Source organism: Triticum urartu, chromosome 3A (assembly GCF_056163025.1).
Source record: "Triticum urartu cultivar PI428250 chromosome 3A, HENAU_Tu73, whole genome shotgun sequence".
Taxonomy (NCBI): Eukaryota; Viridiplantae; Streptophyta; class Magnoliopsida; order Poales; family Poaceae; genus Triticum; species Triticum urartu.
The window spans coordinates 669,793,056-669,814,797 of NC_141875.1; the positions used below are offsets into that span (position 1 = coordinate 669,793,056).

Consider the following 21,742-nt stretch of genomic DNA (forward strand, 5'->3'; position numbering starts at 1 on the left):
GATGTTGTAGTTGATCCGTGCATGCTATGTTGTTGTTCTTGCCATGTCTAGCTTGTATAATGTGTATTCTTGATGGGGGTATGCTTAGATTGTCATGACTTGCTCTGTAGTGAGTGCATCGAGCTCGTAAACATGCCTACTTGATACCTGATTTGCATGCTCCAGTTTTTCACTAAGTCTGTGATCTGTTTATATTTTTGCCATGTTCGCATGCTTGCAAATGTATTTTAGGATCCCTTTCGGCTCAAGGTCACTAAGGGACTTTTGTTAAGCTCTTTGAGTAGCTCCATGCCATGCTTTACTTTGCCATGTTCAGGTCCTGTAGCATATAGTTTTCATGCTCTAAAGTGCGCTACCTGATCTGAAATTCCAGACGAGTGTTAATTTCACTAAGTCTGAAATTTGTTTACCAAATGCATTTTTGCCATGCTTGTTTGAACCTGTTAATGGATGAATTGGCCGTAGCTCAGTGCTAGTCTTTTGTTAAGCATCATGAGTGGATCCCTGCCATGTATTTTGATGCCATGTTTGAGTGCTGTAGCACGTTCATCTTGTTACATTTAGATGGCTACTTGCTGTTTATCGCAGACCGGTACCATATTTAAATTGCTTGCCATTTTCAAACCGTAACTTCGATTCCGGTGATCTTTATATCGTTTTCAAGAGATTTCATCTCACCTTTCCAGTGGCACACTTGGATTCCCAAGTTGAGCCCAGGTTCATTCATTCCTTGTCAAATCTTGCATATGCATCCCATATCGCATCCCGCATAGCATACCATCTTTGCATCATATTGTTTGAGTTTTGCACGTGGTTGATTGTGTCCTTGTTTCTTGTTTGTCTTGTTTGGGTAGAGCCGGGAGACGAGTTCACTGACGAGGAGCCCGTTGAGTTTGCTTTCGAGGATCCAGTCAACTCTGACAACTTTGCAGGCAAGATGATCATACCCTCGAAATCACTACTATCTTTGCTTTGCTAGATGCTCGCTCTTTTGCTATGCCTATGCTACGATGCCTACCACTTTCTTATCATGCCTCCCAAATTGCCATGTCAAACCTCTAACCCACCATGTCCTAGCAAACCGTTGATTGGCTATGTTACCGCTTTGCTCAGCCCCTCATATAGCGTTGCTAGTTGCAGGTGAAGATTGGAGACCGTTCCTTGTTGGAACATTATTTACTTGTTGGGATATCATTATATTATCTTGTTATCTTAATGCATCTATATACTTGGTAAAGGGTGGAAGGCTCGGCCTCTCGCCTAGTGTTTTGTTCCACTCTTGCCGCCCTAGTTTCCGTCATATCGGTGTTATGTTCCCGGATTTTGCGTTCCTTATGCGGTTGTGTTATAATGGGAACCCCTTGATAGTTCGTCTTGAATAAAGCTTTTCCAGCAATGCCCAACCTTGGTTTTATCATTTGCCACCTAGCCTCTTTTTCCCTTGGGTTTCCGGAGTCCGAGGGTCATCTTACTTTAAGCCGCCTGGGCCAGTGCTCCTCTGAGTGTTGGTCCGACCGAGCTGCCTGCGGGGCCACCTCGGGGAAACTTGAGGGTTGGTTTTACTCATAGCTAGTCTCATCTGAGTGTGCCCTGAGAACGAGATATGTGCAGCTCCTATCGGGATTTGTCGACACATTCGGGCGGTGTTGCTGGATTTGTTTTAACTTGTCGAAGTGTCTTGAAGAACCGGGATACCGAGTCTGATCAGAATGTCTCGGGAGGAGGTCTATTCCTTCGTTGACCGTGAGAGCTTGTCATGGGCTAAGTTGGGACTCCCCTGCAGGGATTTGAATTTTCGAAAGCCGTGCCCGCGGTTATGGGCAGATGGGAATTTGTTAATGTCCGGTTGTAGATAACTTGAACCGTAACTTAATTAAAATGAATCAACTGTGTGAGTTACCGTGATGGTCTCTTCTCGGCGGAGTCCGGGAAGTGAACACGGTGTTGGAGTAATGCTTGCCGCAGGATGCCCTCTAGTTACTCGCTCGCGCTTTGCCTCCTCTTCTCGCTCTCTTTTGCGAACAGGATAGCCACCATATATGCTAGTCGCTTGCTGCAGCTCCACATATTTACCTTGCCTTATCTATGAGCTTAAATAGTCTTGATCGCGAGGGTGCGAGATTGCTGAGTCCCTATGGCTCACAGATTACTTCCAAACCAGATGCAGGGCCTGATGAATCCGTTCCAGATGACGCGCTTGAGCTCAAGTGGGAGTTCGATGAGGACTCACGCCGATACTACGTGTCTTTTCCTGATGATCAGTAGTGGTGCCCAGTTGGGGTGATCGGGACTGTGTCGCATGTTGGGTTATCTTTTATTTTGGCGCCGTAGTCAGGCCATGAGTGTTTGAATGTTGTAATGCTATTTATGTACTTTGATTGACGTGGCGAGTGTAAGCCAACTATGTATCTCCCCTTTTATAATCTACATTACATGGGATGTTGTGAAGATTGCCTAACTTGCGACATTGCTTTCAATGCGGTTATGCCTCTAAGTCGTGCCTCGACACGTGGGAGCTATAGCCGCATCGAGGGCGTTACAAACACTTTCACGAATGGAGTTGAAGCGACGCTTGATATGCCTGGTCTTCCTGTGAAATCTGGGCTCCTTGGCAAGGTCAATTGCTCCAGTGTTGTCACAGAAGAGAGTCATCGGGCCCGACGCATTGGGTATGACTCCTAGGTCGGTAATGAACTCCTTTACCCAGATTGCCTTTTGTGCTGCCTCCGAGGCTGCCATGTACTCCGCTTCACATGTAGATCCCGCCACAACGCTTTGCTTGTAACGGCACCAGCTTACTGCTCCACCATTCAAAATATACACGTATCCGATTTGTGACTTAGAGTCATCCAGATCTGTGTCGAAGCTAGCATCGACGTAACCCTTTACGACGAGCTCTTCGTCACCTCCATAAACAAGAAACATATCCTTAGTCCTTTTCAGGTACTTCAGGATATTCTTGACCGCTGTCCAGTGTTCCATGCCGGGATTACTTTGATACCTTCCTACCAAACTTACGACAAGGATATAAGGTGTATAGATTTTTGAGAAAAAATCCAAAATATAAGGTGTATTACATTGCACCACTCATTTGGATAATTTTTTTAGGGATTTGATTACATTTTCTTATACTAGGCAAGCTTCTCTTTTTTCTCATGTCAATTAGTCAGGTGTAATCTTGCCCAAAACTTGTGAAATTTTCCCTCCACGTGTGTTCTTTAATTTGCATGCCAAAAACTATACACCCTATATTTAGGAATGGAGGTAGTAGTATCTTTAGCCCACTAATTATTGTGGACCAATGCCTATTATTTTTTATCTGTTAACATTGTAAGCAAAACATTATTTAAGATTTCTACTCATATCATTATAATTAAATTTAAAAAATTAGACAAACATAAATTACAGCGAAAAAGCAAAAGTAAAATGAAACCCACTAAAAAATTACACAAACAAAAATTACAGCCAAGCCAAGCTCGTTGATTTTTGTTCTTTGAGAAAAGTGTGGTCGTATTCATATGAAAGCAGCGTCTAGCATCACGACGCCGAGCTTATTAGAGGATCCATCGGATCCACTACCAGCCATAATATTCTAGCACGGAAGGACGCCAATTTCGCCGCGTACGGTGCCCCTGCATTCTAGCTCCTCAAGCACACGGAGTGGGGATCACGAGCACGCGGACACCTAGCTCGCATCCGTGCCACCCTGTACTTTGGGCGCGCAGCTGTGGCCACGAGCCCGTCGCCGCCGCACTACCCATTGTCACGCCCAACGGGTATTCTGTCGCGCCAGGCCCATTCAAGTCTGCGAGCCCGTCGTCATTCCGTCGGTTCGGCACACGCACGACGAAGCCGTTTGCACCCTGCAGCGACTCAGGCATAGGCCACATCAACGGCACCGGCGCCAGGTCGGCCTTCAGGGGCGTTGCCGCCTATATGGACGAGGCCGCCGTCGAGGCGGCATACGCAGCAAGCGCCCTGCAACACGGGCACCGGTCGTGGCTGAACGGGAAGCCATCCCGCTGGCGCCGTAGACCCCGTCCGCCGACGCTTGAGAAGTGGAGGCCGTCGCTCTATTTGGCCTTCGGTGGCAGCGTCCGCCACGGCGCTGCTCCCCGGTGACCGATCCATGAAGACCCCTTGGCGGGCCAGCGTGGCACCTGCAAAGGGTTCGTTGGCGGCCTGGGCGTCATGGACTTGTGGGGGTTGTGCTTGGCTTCGGTGAGGGGGCGGAGGAAGGGAGTTGCTTGGAGAAGGAAGATGTGGATTAGGGGATGAAGGAAAAAGAATTCAATGAGACCAGACCTCACGTGAGACCTATCCTGATGGATGACACGTGGTATTCACAAATCACAAAGCACCCCCACCCCCCACTTAAAATCAGGGGGGAGAGAGATTAGATGCTTTGTGATTTGTGAATGACACGTGTCATCCATCAGGACGGGTCTCACCTGCTAACCGCGAGACCTGGTCTCATATAATTTTTTTTCCGGGATGGAGGAAGGGTGGCGCTGGGAGGATCTGGAAGGATCGACAGGCGGGATACGCAGCGAAGAAAGAGGGGAATAAATGCGACGGCTCCTCGTGGGTGGGGAGAAATAGGAGAGATGGAACCATCCTGCTACTGTTGGATTAGAGACGATCTAACGGCTGTTACTTGCGATCCGTGTGAGGGTATAATGAACCAATCAGAAGCCACGGTTTTCCTCAACCAGGATACACATTCATACTCAGCTAGGAATCTAATGGGTTTTTGTTGACCTAAACCCAGCAGCGAGCAAGGCAGCCCAAATTTTGAACTAGGTTTTTTTTTTCTGTTTTGCAAATACTAAGGCAAGCACCCTTGTAAAGTAATTTCCAAAAAAAGCATTTACCATATATACCCCAGCACATTTTTTACATCTAATATACTACATATATTAATAGGTTGATCAATATTATTTCCAATCATTAGAATACCCAAAGCACAATTTTTGGAATATTTTAATATATTACACACATTTTTTAGTGAACATTGATCAATTATTTTCTTTCTAAAATTAAAACATATCTTTATCACTGCTAAATATTTTGATATAGTCCTCATATTTTTAGTGAACATTTACAAATTTAATTTATGGATTTTAGTTAAAAGATTAAACATTTTGTACTCACTAGTGACCTAGCCATAGTCAACAATGTGCGGCTGTAGGGAACTCTTGTTAGAATTTTAGCAATTGTTGTGTATGTTGCTTGTGTGTTGTTACGGGGGAATGGAAGGTACTAAACGTACTAAGTTCTCTTACATATGGTTGCTGAGCTCTATCCCAGCAGCTACGCAAGTAGGTAATCATCTAAACTTTTACCACAGCCTCTAGGGATCCTTTGATTACACCATACGAAGGTTCATTTTTTAGAATTTGTTTGTATTTTTTGGAATTAAAAGACCAACAATCTACATGCTTGGAGTTGAGTCTTGCATCCTAATGTTTGATAAACCTTTCATTTTCCTCGATAAAAGCCAAACATACACTCATTAATGCAAAAATAATTTTTAGAACCATTTTCCCCAACTTTTAGAGGGTGTTTGTTTCCAGGGACTTATTGGTTTAGGGACTTAAATAAGTCCCTATAAGTCTCATCTAAACCAAACAGGAGGGACTTATAGGGACTTAAAGTGGGCATTTGGGACTTATGAAATAAGACTCTCAAGGAGGGACTTATAGGGACTTATAGTTGTAATATGGTCTTATAGAGACTTATAAGTCTCAGGAACCAAATAGGTAGGGACTTTTTAGGGACTTGGGACTTATAAGTTGGGACTAAAAAAAGTCCTAGGACTTATGAACCAAACAGGGCCTTACATGCACTTGCTGTTCCAAATTGATTTGATTTTTTTTGTTAAATGCCTAGAAATGCACTAAATGACTTGAATATAGCAAACGGACTTAAAAATGTCACATTTTGACATGGATCACGTAATGTTGTATGTTGAGTGTAGAAAAAATTTCAAGGCCAACGGATGAAGCAGCGATCGTTTCTCCTTCGAACTTGACCCGTTCCCTCTCGAAACCTAGATTCTTCTTCACATATAACATGGGTTTTAAGCAATATACGTTACAACTATTGCAAATCCTTCTCAAATATTTACCACAACCTCTAGGTGTCAGATGGGAGCACAATGCCAAGTTTCATGTTTTTCAGGTTTCATCACCATTTTTGGAATCAAAGAATGAATAAACTCTATGTTTGGGGATCGAGTCTTAGCACCCTGATGTTTGGAATCCCTTTCCTTGTCTTGGATAATAACAAAACATACACTTGTTAATATAAATACTCCCTCCGTTCCAAAATATAGTGCGCCCGCGCTTCCCGAGGTAAAACTTTGACCATAAATTTAACCAACGAGACCAACTGTGGCGGGAGAAAAAAATTATATAATTGAAAACTTCTTTCGAATACGAATTCACTGATATAATTTTCGCTCCCGCCGCAATCGGTCTTGGTAGTTAAATTTACGGTCAAAGTTAGAGCACGTGGATAGAGGAAGCACTACATTGTGAAATGGAGGGAGTATGATTTTTCAAACCAATTATGTCAGCTTTTGAGTGTTGAGAAAAAATCAAGACCAATTGATGCAGCAATGGTCGCTCCGCCTACAAATCAGACCCGTTCCCTCCATTTTTCAGACTTCATTTGCATTTTGCAGATTTAAAAAATCAATAAACTCCATGTTCGAGGTCATGTCTGACACCCTCATGTTTGTAATTCCTTCCATTCTTTTGGATTAGCCGCAAACATAGATTCAATAACACAAGTAGCATTTTTCAAACAAACTCTGCCAACCTTTTCATGCGCTTGTAGTTCCAAATTGAATTATATTCATTAAATGCCTAAAAATGCACGAAATGCGTTAAATATAGCAAACAGTTACTGAAAATCACAAATTTTGACATGGTTTATGTAATAGTGTATGTTAAGTGTACAAAACATTTTAGGTCAACGGATGAAGCAACGGTCGCTTCGCCTTCAAAACTGACCCGGTCCTTCTCTAAACATAAATTCTATCTCGAAGATGGCGGGTTTCTAAACAGCGCACGCCACAATTATTGTGAAACATTCTCAAATTTTCACCAGAGCTTCTAGTCAGACGAGGGCACCATGCCAAGTTTCATGTTTTTTCGACTTCCTTTGTATTTTTCGAAATTAAAAGATTGCCAGGGTGTTTTCAAAAATGTTTGTCATGCCTTAAAAAAGTGTGTTTTGAAAACAATGTACAACGTGTTTTTAGAAAATTTTCATCGTGCATTAAAATATTATTTTGTAAAATTATTCTTACATTTTTGCAAACAAGTTTAACATTTAATACATTTCTAAAATTTATTATTATTACGCATTAAATTTTAATACAAGTTCAATAGTTTTCAGACCACGTGTTGTCACTTTATAGTAATTGTGTATTTTTAAAATACAACGAAGACATAAAATAATTGCATGCTTTTGACCCTGAATGAAGATATAAAATTTTACAAAAAACACACTGAAATATTTAAATCCACATGAATTTTAGAAAAATTTCATGTTTACCTCTTCCAGGTACACAATGACAAAAATAGAATAGAGATTTGAAATACACAGTAATTGTACATTAATATTGTAACTTTATGTATGGGGAAAATAACTGTAAAAATAAAAAATAAAGGAAAATTTAAAATGAATTTGGACAAAATAAAAAGAAAGCTAGTAAAACCACGCGGTTCACATACAGGTCCGCCCAATATATGCGAGACGAGTAATAGATAAGATTGGTCTGTATATAATTAGTATTGGACGCCCCCTCAAAAAAAAGGAATTAGTAGTGAATGTACATAGTTCGTTAGGAAAGAATTAGTACTGAATGCCCCCTCAAATGAAATGAAATCTATTATTTTGTACTTTATTTGGAGACAAATATCTGAACATGCTGATTTTTTTGTTCAAAATACATGTTTAAGATTTTTTGAAAAAATACTAAACAATTTTAGAATACAAGTAGGACATCTTTGTTAATTGTACAAAACATTCTTTCACACAAATATGATTGTTAGAAGCTACAGGTACCTGATTCGACCAGCAGCCTTAGAAGTGTTGATGTATATACTTTACTAATGAGAAAAGTCCCATTCATATCACAACAATATAGTTGCCAAGTGGGAAGGTGCTAACCGCTTAAAATTCATGTCTTGGGTTGAGTTCCATTTATGTTTTGTTCCTTTTTCAATTAAAACATGCGGCGTACCCCTATTTCCCATGTACTATAATACATATATTTTATTTTTCCACAAAAAAACATATATTTGGTTTCATAGGAGTTTCAAGGATTCTAGAGATTCTTTTTTATTTTTTATAGTTTAAATGAATTTATGTGTGCCTACTGGAGGTAATGCCATTTTGATGTATGTACAAGTCAAATAAGGTTTAAACATTTCATTTTTAAGGAATTATTTTTTTATTTTATCTCATATCCTAGAAATGGATGAAAATGTACAAAGATACTTAGGGGTAACTCAAACTTCTATTTGCAACCTATTAGATAAAATGGTAATAATATCCAAATCTGGTAGACAATTCTTATAATTGGGCATGGAACAATGTTATTGATTCATAAGATGGGCATAATTTTCCAGGAGATCTCACGAATATTTATTATACATTGTCGTTAAGTAGTACAGTACATAAATATTGTTGTCGTTTCACAAAAGAAAAAACATATTGTTGCCTACTCGTCAAAAGTACTATAAAAACATGGCTCGTTGTATGTAAAAACTTGGCTTGTTGGAAGTTAGAGGTTAGTGCTACGTGGTCCGAATTCCTGTTTAATCTCTTTTTTTTTACCCCACAAAAAAACATCTCCTTTTTTAACGAAAAACCTTGGCTCATTTTATCTAAGAACTTAAAAAGTATATTAACAGAAACGGAGATATTCCCCAGTGGTAGCGACATACATATATACAGTCTAAGGTCTTTTGTTCGATTCCCATAGCTCCTTATATTTTTCAGATTTAAATTAAATTAACCATACAGTTTTTGTCTCTTTAAAAAAGAGGAACGTCGGTCACGCAGCAGCATTCCGTGTTCCTACAAAAGAGCACCAGAAGGCCCTAGACTTAGAGCAGCCCAATGTTCGGACCAAACAGCAACAGCGGTCCATTTTTTTTCTAAATAAAAGCAACCCTGAGACACGCAGCAGTAGGATTCCATTTTTCCTTCAAAAAGGCACCATGACATATGTGGGTCAGACACACGTGGCACATCAGCATGAGCCATCCATAACGGACTGTTTGGTCTACATCTAGCTGATTTGCGACAGTATCCGTGACGGTCCATTGTAAGGGCGCCATTGCCGTACGGCTTGTTCTCATCTTATTAGTCCGTGATGGATTTTATGACAAACCAGACAAATCTGTCATTGATCATGACGGTTTCTGAGAACGTCATTAGAAATCCGTCATGAATTAACACATTTCTTGTAGTGATAACATGTATATCACATATACCTTTGTTCACCTTGCCATCCTTCGTATCTGCCAAATATTTGGAAAAGTTCCGCTTCCAGTGACCAATCTGTTTACAGTAGAAGCACTCAGTCTCAGGCTTAGGTCCAGACTTAGGTTTCTTTTCCTAAGCAGCAACTTGTTTGCTATGCTTCTTGAAGTTCCCCTTCTTCTTCCCTTTACCCTTTTTCTTGAAACTGGTGGTCTTGTTGACCATCAACACTTGATGCTCCTTCTCGATTTCTACCTCCGCAACTTTTAGCATTGCGAAGAGCTAGGGAATTGTCTTATCCATCCCTTGCATATTATAATTCATCACGAAGATCTTGTAGCTTGGTGGCAGTGATTAAAGAATTCTGTCAATAACACTATCATCCGGAAGATTAACTCCCAGTTGAATCAAGTGGTTATTATACCCAAACATTGGGAGTATATGTTCACTGACAGAACTATTCTCCTCCATCTTGCAGCTGTAGAACTTATTGGAGACTTCCGATCTCTCAATCCGGGCATTTACTTCAAATATTAACTTCAACTCCTGGAACATCTCATATGCTCCATGACGTTCAAAACGTCATTGAAGTCCCGGTTCTAAGCCGTAAAGCATGGGACACTGAACTATCGAGTAGTCATCAACTTTGCTCTGCCAGACGTTCTTAACATCGTCAGTTGCATCTGCAGCAGGCCTAGCACCCAGCGGTGCTTCCAGCACGTAATTCTTCTGTGCAGCAATAAGGATAATCCTCAAGTTACGGACCCAGTCCGTGTATTTGCTACCATCATCTTTCAACTTTGCTTTCTCAAGGAACGCATTAAAATTCAATGGAACAACAACACGAGCCATCTATCTAAAAAAACATAGACAAGCAAAACACTATCAGGTACTAAGTTCATGATAAATTTAAATTCAATTAATCATATTACTTAAGAACTCCCACTTAGATAGACATCTCTCTTATCATCTATGTGATCACGTGATCCAAATCAACTAAACCATAACCGATCATCATGTGAAATGGAGTAGTTTTCAATGGTGAACATCACTATGTTGATCATATCTACTATATGATTCATGTTCGACCTTTCGGTCTCAGTGTTCCGAGGCCATATCTGCATATGCTAGACTCGTCAACTATAACCCGAGTATTTTTGCGTGTGCAAAACTGGCTTGCACCCGTTGTATGTGAACATAGAGCTTATCACACCCGATCATCACGTGGTATCTCGGCACGACGAACTTTGGCAACGGTGCATACTCAGGGAGAACACTTGTACCTTGAAATTTAGTGAGAGATCATCTTATAATGCTACCGTCAATCAAAGCAGAATAAGATGCATAAAGGATAAACATCACATGCAATCAATATAAGTGATATGATATGGCCATCATCATCTTGTGCCTTTGATCTCCATCTCCAAAGCACTGTCATGATCACCATCGTCACCGGAGCGACACCTTGATCTCCATCGTAGCATCGTTGTCGTCTCGCCAACTGTTGCTTCTGCGACTATCGAAACCGCTTAGTGATAAAGTAAAGCAATTACAGGGCGATTGCATTGCATACAATAAAGCGACAACCATATGGCTCCTGCCAGTTGCCGATAACTCTGTTACAAAACATGATCATCTCATATAATAAAATATAGCATCATGTCTTGACTATATCACATCACAACATGCCCTGCAAAAATAAGTTAGACGTCCTTTACTTTGTTGTTGCAAGTTTTACGTGGCTGCTACGGGCTGAGCAAGAACAATTCTTACCTACGCATCAAACCCACAACGATATTTCGTCAAGTTAGTGTTGTTTTAACCTTCTCAAGGACCGGGCGTAATCACACTCGGGTCACTAAAGTTGGAGAAACTGACACCCGCGAGCCACCTGTGTGCAAAGCACGTCGGTAGAACCAGTCTCGCGTAAGCGTACGCGTAATGTCGGTCCGGGCCGCTTCATCCAACAATACCGCCGAACCAAAGTATGACATGCTGGTAAGCAGTATGACTTACATCGCCCACAACTCACTTGTGTTCTACTCGCGCATATAACATCTACGCATAAACCTGGCTCGGATGCCACTGTTGGGGAACGTAGTAATTTCAAAAAAATTCCTACGCACACGCAAGATCATGGTGATGCATAGCAACGAAAGGGGAGAGTGTCGTCTACGTACCCTCATAGACCGTAAGCGGAAGCGTTATGACAACGTAGTTGATGTAGTCGTATGTCTTCACGATCGACCGGTCCTCAGTACCGAACGTACGGCACCTCCGCGTTCAACATACGTTCAGCTGGGTGATGTCCCGCGAACTCACGATCCAGTAGAGCTTCGGGGAAGAGCTTCGTCAGCACGACGGCGTGGTGACTGTGTTGATCAAGTTACCGACGCAGGGCTTCACCTAAGCACCGTTACGATATGACCGAGGTGGATTATGGTGGAGGGGCACCGCACATGGCTAAGAGATCAATGATCAATTGTTGTATCTTGGGGTGCCCCCTGCCCCCGTATATAAAGGAGTTAGGGAGGAGGCGGCCGGCCAAGGAGGAGGGCGCGCCAAGGGGGGAGTCCGACTCCCACCGGGAGCAGGACTCCTTTCCTAGTAGGAGTAGGAGAAGGGGAAAGGAAAGGAGAGAGGAGGAATGAAAGGGGGGTGCTGCCCCCCTGTCGTGGTTCTAATTCTGACAGTGAGGTAGGGGGGTATGTATGGAGAGGCTAGATCTCAGCTATGGAGAAGCTGTAAATACACCAGGATGTATGAGTTTAGGCCCTTCGCGGAGGAAGTAACAGCCCTACGTCTCGGTGCCCGGAGGCGATCGACTGGATTATGTGTGTATGAATTACAGGGGTGCCAACCAACCCCTGCTACTGAGGAGGGGGTGGCTTATATAGAGTTCGCCATACCCCTCCGGTCCTCAGTAACGCAGGGTTAAAATACATTAAGACTGGGCGTTACTGGTAACGTCCCTATTAAAGTGCTATGATGACCATAAAGACTACTTAATGGCCGACCGTTTGCTTGCGGAGTGACTTTAGATCTCATGTCAGTCGAGTGGTTGGTCTTCGTAGTCGAGTGGTAGCTTCCTGGTCGAGTGTCTTGAATCCGTCGAGTGGGATACCTTCAAGTCGATTGAAAGGTGACTTCTTCCAGGGATGTCCTTGGGTAGGGCTCTTAGGACAGGTCCATGCCCCTACCCTAGGTACATAGCTTCATCATTAGCCCCCGAATGGATCGAGGTTCGAGTGGGGAAGGAGTTGGGGGTCCTGCCGACTGGTTCTTAGCGTTATACGAATGTCTTGTACTGGATCAATCGTCACGGATGACGTTATCAACTTCTTTCGGTCACCTTGATCCATTCTTGGTCTCTCGTCGAGTGAATTTCCTTACTTGTGGAATACCGAGTGCCGGCACGAGCGGGCTCTTCGGTTTGATGAGTTGTTCTGCAGCCCGCGGATTTCGCGGGATTCGAATTTCGGGAAGCGAGCGGGACGGGGGCGGCCGAAGTAATCGGATGGGATAGGATGGAAGCTCCTCCATCTCCGCGCCACCCTTTTCGCCACGTACCGCGCGCGCGCCTGTTGCGGGATTTGACGGGACCGCCTGGGCCTACCGGTCAGCCACTCGGAAGCGGCTCCTTATAAGTTGCCGGCTCAGGGCTCCCCAACAGTGTGCTCTCGCCTTTCCTTCTCCCCCCGCAAGGTCCTCCGCCACCTCCGCTCTCACCCTAGCGCCGTAGGCCCGTTCGAGCCTCACCGGCGACGATGGTGAAGGACAAGACGTCGGCTTTGGAGCACGCGAAGAAGGCGGCGGTGCAGGGGAAGGGAAAGAAGTCCGCTCGGGGCGGATCTTCCTCGAGGACTGCCCTGCCCAGGGATTGGATCTAGGGCGACTGGATGCCCTCGGTGATTCGGCAGGAAGATCTTGATGACAAGGTCGAGGGGGGAGTCATTCCCCACGAAGCTGCGCGTCTCCCGGGGGGAGAAGTCGAACCCCAACCTCGTGACGGTGAGTGCGTCCTCCTCGCCACCCATATCGATCGCGGATTTTCTCTACCTCCTCATCCTTTTTTCCGGAGCTTTTTGAACTTCTTCGGAGCGCAGCTCCACCATTTCACTCCCAATTCCATCGTGTATCTTGCGGCTTTCGTTTCCTTGTGCGAAAGTTTCTTGGGTTGCCGCCCTCATTGGGGACTCTTTAAACACATCTTCACTTGCCGTTCCCAATCGGTAAAGAAAGCCAAGTCGAGTGATGAACGGACGCAAGTGATCTAGCTATGCGGGGGCCTGGCGATCCAGATGAGGGGTAAAAGTTCTTTCCCGTCTATCACTTTTCCCGAGTCGGTCCGTGGTTGGCAGTCGACCTGGTTTTATTGCCAAGACCAGGTGACCCCAGGGCAGTCGACTGGTCTTCCCCCTTTCTCTCTGGACCGAGCTCAAAAGCCTGCCTCTCTAAAAGTGCTGCCGGAGGAAAAGGCGCAAGTCAAGGTGCTGGTTGGTCGAGTGGTTCAGCTTGTCCGAGACGGCGTGACCGGCATGGACCTGCTGGAGGTCTTCCTTCGGAGGCGCATCCAACCGCTTCAGGCTCGTGACCACCCTATGTGGCCGTACTTGGGTCTCGACGACACCACTCGGGTTCACCCAGAGGAGGTCACCGACGAGATGCTAGAAGGGTGGCTGTCGAGCATCACAGGGAACAAAGACAACCCCCGAGGAGCCAGGAGGGTTGTCCCGCTTGACAGTACACACGAGGTGGACCAGGTCTGACCTTGTGTTCCCGACTGAGATCTTGCTTTCTTCATTTGCTCTCTTTGAATCGGTCGACTGACTTTTGACTTGTCTGCTATTCTCCAGGCAACTACAGAGATGTACTCGACACCCAACGGAGCACAGGGGCAGGCCGAGGAAGGGGAGGCGAGCGGAGGTGAAAGCGGAGACGAACAGGAGGAGTGGGAGTCTGACGGCAAAGGAGAGGGAGACGACGGCGTCGACTCCAGCGAAGAGGAGGAGGAGGAGGAAGCTAGACCTCCCCGCTCGGAAAGGCGATCCAAGCTTACACACGACCCTGTGCGGGAACGTGGTAAGGAGACTGCTCCCGTTGGGCAGTCGTCGAAGCACCCTCGGACCTCTTCTCCAGCGCCGACTGAGAAAGCTCCCAAGCACCCCCGCGCGGCGCCGTCCAAGCCACCCAAGGCTTTGCCCAAGATGAGGATGACTGTCCCCACCATTTCTGGGTAATGATAGAACTTGTTCTCCTTTGTCGACCGTGGACGGATCCTTGGTCGATCCACTGCACCGACTGACGGCCTTTCAAAATTTGCAGTGCTGCTACTTCTGAGATCTCCGCCAAGGACGACGATCGAGAGATGGAAGATGCTGTTACTTCCAACCCTGGTATGATTACTGATGTTCTTCCTTGAATCGACTGACGATTTCTCATAACTCTGGTCGATTGAATTTTTCTCGTAGCTCCTCCTAATGTTATTAGCCTTCCTGACGACGAAGACGAAGTGCCACTGAGAGTGAGGCGGAACAGGAAAGCGTCGGCTGGCGACACTCCACAATCCACTCCGGCGCCTGAGGCCGTAGCTCGAGACGGTGGCGATACCACCCGGGCTTCTGTGACTTTTGCCAATCCTCTAGCGAGTGCGCGGCCCTCGACGTCGACCGTAAATCCGCCTTCGCTCTTCGCCACACACCACGTCCCTGAGGACCAAGTGGTTGCAGCTAAGGAAGCTATACGCTAGGCAGGCATCATGATGGAGCAGGTCAAGGTGGTTCGAGAAGCCAGCCAAGCGGCTTATGACGCGAGTTCAGCTCTTCAGAGTAACGTCCAGGTCAGTCGATTCACTGCTTGTTCTGTTAGGGTATGCTGTCTGTAGAATCTCTTTTCCGAAGATCTTTTAAATCTGTACACCCACTGGGTGTTTCTGTTAAGTTTTTTGGTCGAGTGGGGGCACGCTGAGTGCACCCACTGGGTGTAGTCCCCAAGACTACGGTGGACTGCTGGCAGTCGACTGTAGTCTTTATATTGCGTTGCTGTAGTTTTACTCCTTCACTCAGTCTGGCCAGGCCATGTCGAATGAAACTATATCCGGTCGACTGAGGGCAGTCGATTTTTTTTTCAAAACCAGTGGGGGCACGCTGAGTGCACCCACTGGGTGTAGTCCCCGAGACTACTATTGAATGTTTTTGATTCGGCTGTAGTCTTAGAAACATCATCATTGTCTCTTGGTTACTCGGAAGCAACTTATCTTGGACCTCTGTCGACTGACTTTTGCAGAAATCCTGTGAACTTGTGGCTCTCTACACTGAGTTGGAGAACAAACAGATCCAGCTCGATCTTGACTTGAAGCTCGCTCAACAGAACCTGCAGAAGGCGCGAGACGAAGCAAAAGGTATGGCTGGCGAGGTTTCTCATTCTTGACGAGTGACTTCCCTTTCTTGCCGATTCTTGTGTTGGGTTTCGTAGTAATTTCAAAATTTTCCTACGCACACGCAAGATCATGTGATGCATAGCAACGAGGGGGAGAGTGTTGTCTACGTACCCAACGCAGACCGACTGCGGAAGCGATGACACGACGTAGAGGAAGTAGTCGTACGTCTTCACGATCCAACCGATCAAGTACCGAAACTACGGCACCTCCGAGTTCGAGCACACGTTCAGCTCGATGACGATCCCCGGACTATGATCCAGCAAAGTGTCGGGGAAGAGTTCCGTCAGCACGACGGCGTGGTGACGATCTTGATGTACTACAGCAGCAGGGCTTCGCCTAAACTCCGCTACAGTATTATCGAGGTATATGGTGGCAGGGGGCACCGCACATGGCTAAGGAATAGATCACGTGGATCAACTTGTGTGTTCTAGGGTGCCTCTACTTCAGTATATAAAGGAGCCAAGGGGGGAGGGGGGCGCCGGCCAGGGAGAGAGGCGCAGGAGGAGTCCTACTCCTTCCGAGAGTAGGACTCCCCCCCCCCAATCCTATTCCAACTAGGATTCCCCAAGGGGGGGAAAGAGAGAGAGGGGGGCCGGCCACCTTCTCCTAGTCCTAATAGGACTAGGGGAGGGGGAAGTGGCGCAGCCACCTTGGGCTGCCCCTTTCTCCTTTCCACTAAGGCCCATGAAGGCCCATATGGCTCCCGGGGGGTTCCGGTAACCTCCCGGTAACCCGGTAAAATCCCGATTTTACCCGGAACACTTCCGATGTCCAAACATAGGCTTCCAATATATCAATCTTTACGTCTCGACCATTTCAAGACTCCTCGTCATGTCTGTGATCACATCCGGGACTCCGAACAACCTTCAGTACATCAAAATGCATAAACTCATAATGTAACTATCATCGTAACCTTAAGCGTGCGGACCCTACGGGTTCGAGAATAATGTAGACATGACCGATACATGTCTCCGGTCAATAACCAATAGCGGGACCTGGATGCCCATATTGGCTCCTACATATTCTACGAAGATCTTTATCGGTCAGACCGCATAACAACATACGTTGTTCCCTTTGTCATCGGTATGTTACTTGCCCGAGATTCGATCGTCGGTATCCAATACCTAGTTCAATCTCGTTACCGGCAAGTCTCTTTACTCGTTCCGTAATACATCATCTCACAACTAACATATTAGTTGTAATGCTTGCAAGGCTTATGTGATGTGTATTACCGAGAGGGCCCAGAGATACCTCTCCGACAATCGGAGTGACAAATCCTAATCTCGAAATACGCCAACCCAACATCTACCTTTGGAGACACCTGTAATGCTCCTTTATAATCACCCAGTTACGTTGTGACGTTTGGTAGCACCCAAAGTGTTCCTCCGGTAAACGGGAGTTGCATAATCTCATAGTCATAGGAACATGTATAAGTCATGAAGAAAGCAATAGCAACATACTAAACGATCGGGTGCTAAGCTAATGGAATGGGTCATGTCAATCAGATCATTCAACTAATGATGTGACCTCGTTAATCAAATAACAACTCATTGTTCATGGTCAGGAAACATGACCATCTTTGATTAACGAGCTAGTCAAGTAGAGGCATACTAGTGACACTTTGTTTGTCTATGTATTCACACATGTATTACGTTTCCGGTTAATACAATTCTAGCATGAATAATAAACATTTATCATGATTATAAGGAAATAAATAATAACTTTATTATTGCCTCTAGGGCATATTTCCTTCAGTCTCCCACTTGCACTAGAGTCAATAATCTAGATTACATTGTAATGATTCTAACACCCATTGAGGCTTGGTGCTGATCATGTTTTACTCGTGGAAGAGGCTTAGTCAACGGGTCTGCAACATTCAGATCCGTATGTATCTTGCAAATCTCTATGTCTCCCACCTGGACTAGATCCCGGATGGAGTTGAAGCGTCTCTTGATGTGTTTGGTCCTTTTGTGAAATCTGGATTCCTTTGCCAAGGAAATTGCACCAGTATTGTCACAAAAGATTTTCATTGGACCCGATGCATTAGGTATGACACCTAGATCGGATATGAACTCCTTCATCCAGACTCCTTCGTTCGCTGCTTCCGAAGCAGCTATGTACTCCGCTTCACATGTAGATCCCGCTACGACGCTTTGTTTAGAACTGCACCAACTGACAGCTCCACCGTTTAATGTAAACACGTATCCGGTTTGCGATTTAGAATCGTCCGGATCAGTGTCAAAGCTTGCATCAACGTAACCTTTTATGGTGAGCTCTTTGTCACCTCCATATACGAGAAACATATCCTTAGTCCTTTTCAGGTATTTCAGGATGTTCTTGACCGCTGTCCAGTGATCCATTCCTGGATTACTTTGGTACTTCCCTGCTAAACTTATAGCAAGGTACACATCAGGTCTGGTACACAGCATTGCATACATGATAGATCCTATGGCTGATGCATAGGGAACATCTTTCATATTTTCTCTACCTTCTGCAGTGGTCGGGCATTGAGTCTTACTCAACTTCACACCTTGTAACACAGGCAAGAACCCTTTCTTTGCTTGACCCATTTTGAACTTCTTCAAAATTTTGTCAAGGTATGTGCTTTGTGAAAGTCCAATTAAGCGTCTTGATCTATCTCTATAGATCTTAATGCCTAATATGTAAGCAGCTTCACCGAGGTCTTTCATTGAAATACTTTTATTCAAGTATCCCTTTATGCTATCCAGAAATTCTATATCATTTCCAATTAGCAATATGTCATCCACATATAATATCAGAAATGCTACAGAGCTCCCACTCACTTTCTTGTAAATACAGGATTCTCCGAAAGTCTGTATAAAACCAAATGCTTTGATCACACTATCAAAGCGTTTATTCCAACTCCGAGAGGCTTGCACCAGTCCATATATAGATCGCTGGAGCTTGCACACTTTGTTAGCTCCCTTTGGATCGACAAAACCTTCCGGTTGCATCATATACAACTCTTCTTCTAGAAATCCATTCAGGAATGCAGTTTTGACATCCATCTGCCAAATTTCATAATCATAAAATGCGGCAATCGCTAACATGATTCGGACGGACTTAAGCATCGCTACGGGTGAGAAGGTCTCATCGTAGTCAATCCCTTGAACTTGCCGAAAACCTTTTGCGACAAGTCGAGCTTTGTAGACAGTAACATTACCATCAGCGTCTGTCTTCTTCTTAAAGATCCATTTATTTTCAATTGCTTGCCGATCATCGGGCAAGTCAACCAAAGTCCATACTTTGTTTTCATACATGGATCCCATCTCAGATTTCATGGCTTCAAGCCACTTTGCGGAATCTGGGCTCACCATCCCTTCTTCATAGTTCGTAGGTTCATCATGATCTAGTAGCATGACTTGCAGAACAGGATTACCATACCACTCTGGTGCGGATCTTACTCTGGTTGATCTACGAGGTTCAGTAGTATCTTGATCTGAAGTTTCATGATCATTATCATTGGCTTCCTCACTAACTGGTGTAGGTGTCACTGAAACAGTTTTCTGTGATGTACTACTTTCCATTAAGGGAGCAGGTACAGTTACCTCATCAAGTTCTACTTTCCTCCCACTCACTTCTTTCGAGAGAAACTCCTTCTATAGAAATGATCCATTCTTGGCAATGAATGTCTTGCCTTCGGATCTGTGATAGAAGGTGTACCCAACAGTTTCCTTTGGGTATCCTATGAAGACACATTTCTCCGATTTGGGTTCGAGCTTATCAGGTTGAAGATTTTTCACATAAGCATCGCAGCCCCAAACTTTAAGAAACGACAACTTTGGTTTCTTGCCAAACCACAGTTCATAAGGCGTCGTCTCAACGGATTTTGATGGTGCCCTATTTAACGTGAATGCGGCCGTCTCTAGAGCATAACCCCAAAACGATAGCGGTAAATCAGTAAGAGACATCATAGATCGCACCATATCCAGTAAAGTACGATTAAGATGTTCGGACACACCATTACGTTGTGGTGTTCCAGGTGGCGTGAGTTGCGAAACTATTCCACAGTTTTTCAAATGTACACCAAACTCGTAACTCAAATATTCTCCTCCACGATCAGATCGTAGAAACTTTATTTTCTTGTTACGATGATTTTCAACTTCACTCTAAAATTCTTTGAACTTTTCAAATGTTTCAGACTTATGTTTCATTAAGTAGATATATCCATATCTGCTTAAATCATCTGTGAAGGTGAGAAAATAACGATATCCGCCACGAGCCTCAATATTCACCGGACCACATACATCGGTATGTATGATTTCCAACAAATCTGTTGCTCTCTCCATAGTACCGGAGAACGGTGTTTTAGTCATCTTGCCTATGAGGCACGGTTCGCAAGTACCAAGTGATTCATAATCAAGTGGTTCCAAAAGTCCATCAGTATGGAGTTTCTTCATGCGCTTTACACCGATATGACCTAAACGACAGTGCCACAAATAAGTTGCACTTTCATTATCAACTCTGCATCTTTTGGTTTCAACATTATGAATATGTGTATTACTACTATCGAGATTCAATAAGAATAGACCACTCTTCAAGGGTGCATGACCATAAAAGATATTACTCATATAAATAGAACAACCATTATTCTCTGATTTAAATGAATAACCGTCTCACATTAAACAAGATCCAGATATAATGTTCATGCTCAACGCTGGCACCAAATAACAATTATTTAGGTCTAATATTAATCCCGAAGGTAGATGTGGAGGTAGCGTGCCGACCGCGATCACATCGACTTTGGAACCGTTTCCCACGCGCATCATCACCTCGTCCTTTGCCAGTGCCCGCTTATTCCGTAGTCCCTGTTTCGAGTTGCAAATATTAGCAACAGAACCAGTATCAAATACCCAGGTGCTACTGCGAGCTCTAGTAAGGTACACATCAATAACATGTATATCACATACACCTTTGTTCACCTTGCCATCCTTCTTATCCGCCAAATACTTGGGGCAGTTCCGCTTCCAGTGACCAGTCTGCTTGCAGTAGAAGCACTCAGTTTCAGGCTTAGGTCCAGACTTGGGTTTCTTCTCCTGAGCAGCAACTTGCTTGCCGTTCTTCTTGAAGTTCCCCTTCTTCTTCCCTTTGCCCTTTTTCTTGAAACTAGTGGTTTTGTTAACCATCAACACTTGATGCTCCTTTTTGATTTCTACCTCCGCAGCTTTCAGCATTGCGAAGAGCTCGGGAATAGTCTTGTTCATCCCTTGCATATTATAGTTCATCACGAAGCTCTTGTAGCGTGGTGGCAGTGATTGGAGAATTCTGTCAATGACGCAATCATCCGGAAGATTAACTCCTAATTGAATCAAGTGATTATTATACCCAGACATTTTGAGTATATGCTCACTAACAGAACTGTTCTCCTCCATCTTGCAGCTATATAACTTATTGGAGACTTCATATCTCTCAATTCGGGCATTTGCTTGAAATATTAACTTCAACTCCTGGAACATCTCATATGCTCCATGACGTTCAAAACGTTGTTGAAGTCCCGATTCTAAGCCGTAAAGCATGGCACACTGAACTATCGAGTAGTCATCAGCTTTGCTCTGCCAGACGTTCATAACATCTGGTGTTGCTCCAGCAGCAGGCCTGGCACCCAGTGGTGCTTCCAGGACGTAATTCTTCTGTGCAGCAATGAGGATAATCCTCAAGTTACGGACCCAGTCCGTGTAATTGCTACCATCATCTTTCAACTTTGCTTTCTCAAGGAACGCATTAAAATTCAACGGAACAACAGCACGAGCCATCTATCTACAATCAACATAAATAAGC

General features: G+C 44.4%; 1 protein-coding gene and 1 pseudogene across 1 annotated transcript; both read left to right on the forward strand.

Annotated features, from left to right (window-relative positions):
* Positions 1-21,742, forward strand: part of LOC147981327 (meiotic drive suppressor JIEYAO-like) — an 81,087-nt pseudogene that overhangs the window by 35,749 nt on the left and 23,596 nt on the right.
* On the forward strand, positions 13,806-15,253 carry LOC147981329 (uncharacterized). The gene is made up of 5 exons (XM_087545761.1): positions 13,806-13,812; positions 13,903-14,267; positions 14,361-14,740; positions 14,830-14,900; positions 14,976-15,253. Exons 1-5 carry the CDS (start codon positions 13,806-13,808, stop codon positions 15,251-15,253), a joined length of 1,101 nt encoding a protein of 366 aa, XP_087401887.1.

What these genes read in the sequence shown, in the direction of transcription:
- LOC147981329 (XM_087545761.1), top strand. An exon ending in ACTGTCCCCACCATTTCTGG is followed by an intron (nt 14,741 to 14,829) that starts GTAATGATAGAA and finishes CAAAATTTGCAG; the next exon opens with TGCTGCTACTTCTGAGATCT. An exon ending in TGCTGTTACTTCCAACCCTG is followed by an intron (nt 14,901 to 14,975) that starts GTATGATTACTG and finishes TTTTTCTCGTAG; the next exon opens with CTCCTCCTAATGTTATTAGC.